Source organism: Nanorana parkeri, unplaced genomic scaffold, assembly GCF_000935625.1.
Source record: "Nanorana parkeri isolate BGI_ZX_2015 unplaced genomic scaffold, ASM93562v1 scaffold1214, whole genome shotgun sequence".
Taxonomy (NCBI): Eukaryota; Metazoa; Chordata; class Amphibia; order Anura; family Dicroglossidae; genus Nanorana; species Nanorana parkeri.
In genome coordinates this window covers 377,947-379,848 of record NW_017307482.1, presented here as the reverse complement: position 1 = coordinate 379,848, position 1,902 = coordinate 377,947, and the positions used below count along the sequence as shown (strand labels likewise).

At 41.0% G+C, this 1,902-nt stretch overlaps 1 protein-coding gene across 1 annotated transcript in view; it reads left to right on the top strand.

The window, feature by feature from the left end:
• The window catches only part of USH1G (USH1 protein network component sans), a 34,115-nt gene that overhangs the window by 30,039 nt on the left and 2,174 nt on the right, over window positions 1–1,902 (top strand). The window contains exon 2 of the mRNA XM_018568589.1: window positions 918–1,301. Within this exon, the coding sequence (XP_018424091.1) occupies window positions 918–1,301 (384 nt within the window). The remainder of the gene's footprint in view (window positions 1–917; window positions 1,302–1,902) is intronic.

Below are 1,902 nucleotides of genomic sequence, written 5' to 3'. Positions count from 1 at the left end.
CGCTGACTGGCGGATCGGACGGGGAGGGGGCGGATACAGCTGGCTCTGCCTCTAGATAGGCAGAGCCAGCTGTCAGTCAGGCAGCTGGGCGGCCCTCGGCATAATTGTCGGGATCCGCTTCAGCCGAGGCGTCTCAGTATAACGCGAGCAGCAGCTCGCGCTATACTGCGGCGTCTCAGTATACCGCGAGCTACAGCTCGCGGTATACTGAGCCTAGGGTGACGGGAGGACACAAACTAGCGACCCTAAGGAGAACTATGGGGAAACGCCTTAACCCCATAGTTCTCCTTTAAGATTTTAGATTTTGGTTTGTGTTCCACATTTATATATATTTTTGCCCTGAATGGACAAAGTGAGAGAGTCTCCTTAAAGCTGAATCTTTATTTAGTGTATATGTTAATATGGGTTTAATATGTGAAAATATTAAGGTATAGCATTATCATCTTGAATAATTTATGCTACTCTGACAGGCCTAATAGAGAGTCTAGGCAATAATATATCAATATGTGTTTATTTTGTCTGAACTTTGTGTATTTCCTTTTCTTCACCTGTGCTTACCTCTAAATGTAAATTATACACTGATATTACTGTACACATGCTGTTATAGTAGAAAAAAAAACATGGCAGCAATTGCTTCACTGAGCAGGTTGAAAACACATGTAGCCAGGGACATTGAGAATTTAGCAAATAGTGCAGCCATCTGAACAAGGTGAATGGCAGTATGAAACGCTATTCACAGGTAGGTTGTGTCCTTTCAGTCAGTTTGAATGCATATATTTTCATATTTGACTGGAACAAACATAATATAAAAACTTATGACAAATGATTATATGAAGAGTCAACTTCCTTTTGAACTGTTACTGTAAAGTTTGTACAGGTTTCCTCACTTTAATCTGTACCTGTTGTGTCTCTTATAGGGGGGATCCAGATAAATGTGACATCTGGGGAAACACGCCTCTGCATCTGGCTGCTGCCAATGGGCATCTGAATTGCTTGTCCTTTCTGGTGTCTTTCGGGGCCAACATATGGTGTCTGGATAATGACTACCATACGCCACTGGATATGGCTGCCACCAAGGGCCACATGGAGTGTGTGCGTTATCTAGATTCCATTGCAGCCAAGCAGAACAGTCTAAATCCAAAGGTGGTTTCCAAACTGAAAGACCGTGCTTTCCGCGAGGCAGAAAAACGGATTCGTGATTGTGCGAAACTACAACGTAAGCATCATGAGCGGATGGAGCGGCGTTACCGAAAGGAGGTATCTGACCATTCTGATACAATGAGCTTCTCCAGTTTCTCCAGGTACCAGAATATCCTCTCTATTACTATAATTACAGTGTAATTGTAATCCTACAAAATGTTCCATTTATATTGCTTCATAGAGGTCACATCAGGGGCCGTCATGTAGATGTAGAGATAATTTTTGTGTGGTGTAAGAATTTAGGTTTAACTTTGCATCAAAGGGAAAACATCACTGATAAATTGTGTGAAAATGTACATAAAAGACAATAATAATAATAATAATAATAATTATTATTATTATTATATCTGTTTGCTACTTAGCCTCTTATTTCCTATGGAAGCAGTAAGGGTGTAATTAGTTTTTCACACATTACTTCTCCATTTTGGCTTTATGTTTTGTCAAATAAATAATGACACAGTGTAATGTCATGTATTGTTGTTCATCTGAGGTTGTATTTACCTATTGTTGACACCTGCTAAGGACCAGATGGTTTTTTCTTATGTCTGACTGATACTTAAAACTAGGGATGTCCTGATACCATTTTTTCAAGACCACTAAGTCTGTCCACTAAGCTGCCGTAGGCAGCCGAGTGACTAACCGACCCCAAGCAAAGTGAGCCAACGCTGTTCAGCTATTCACTTCAGGCTGGTACGGCTGATT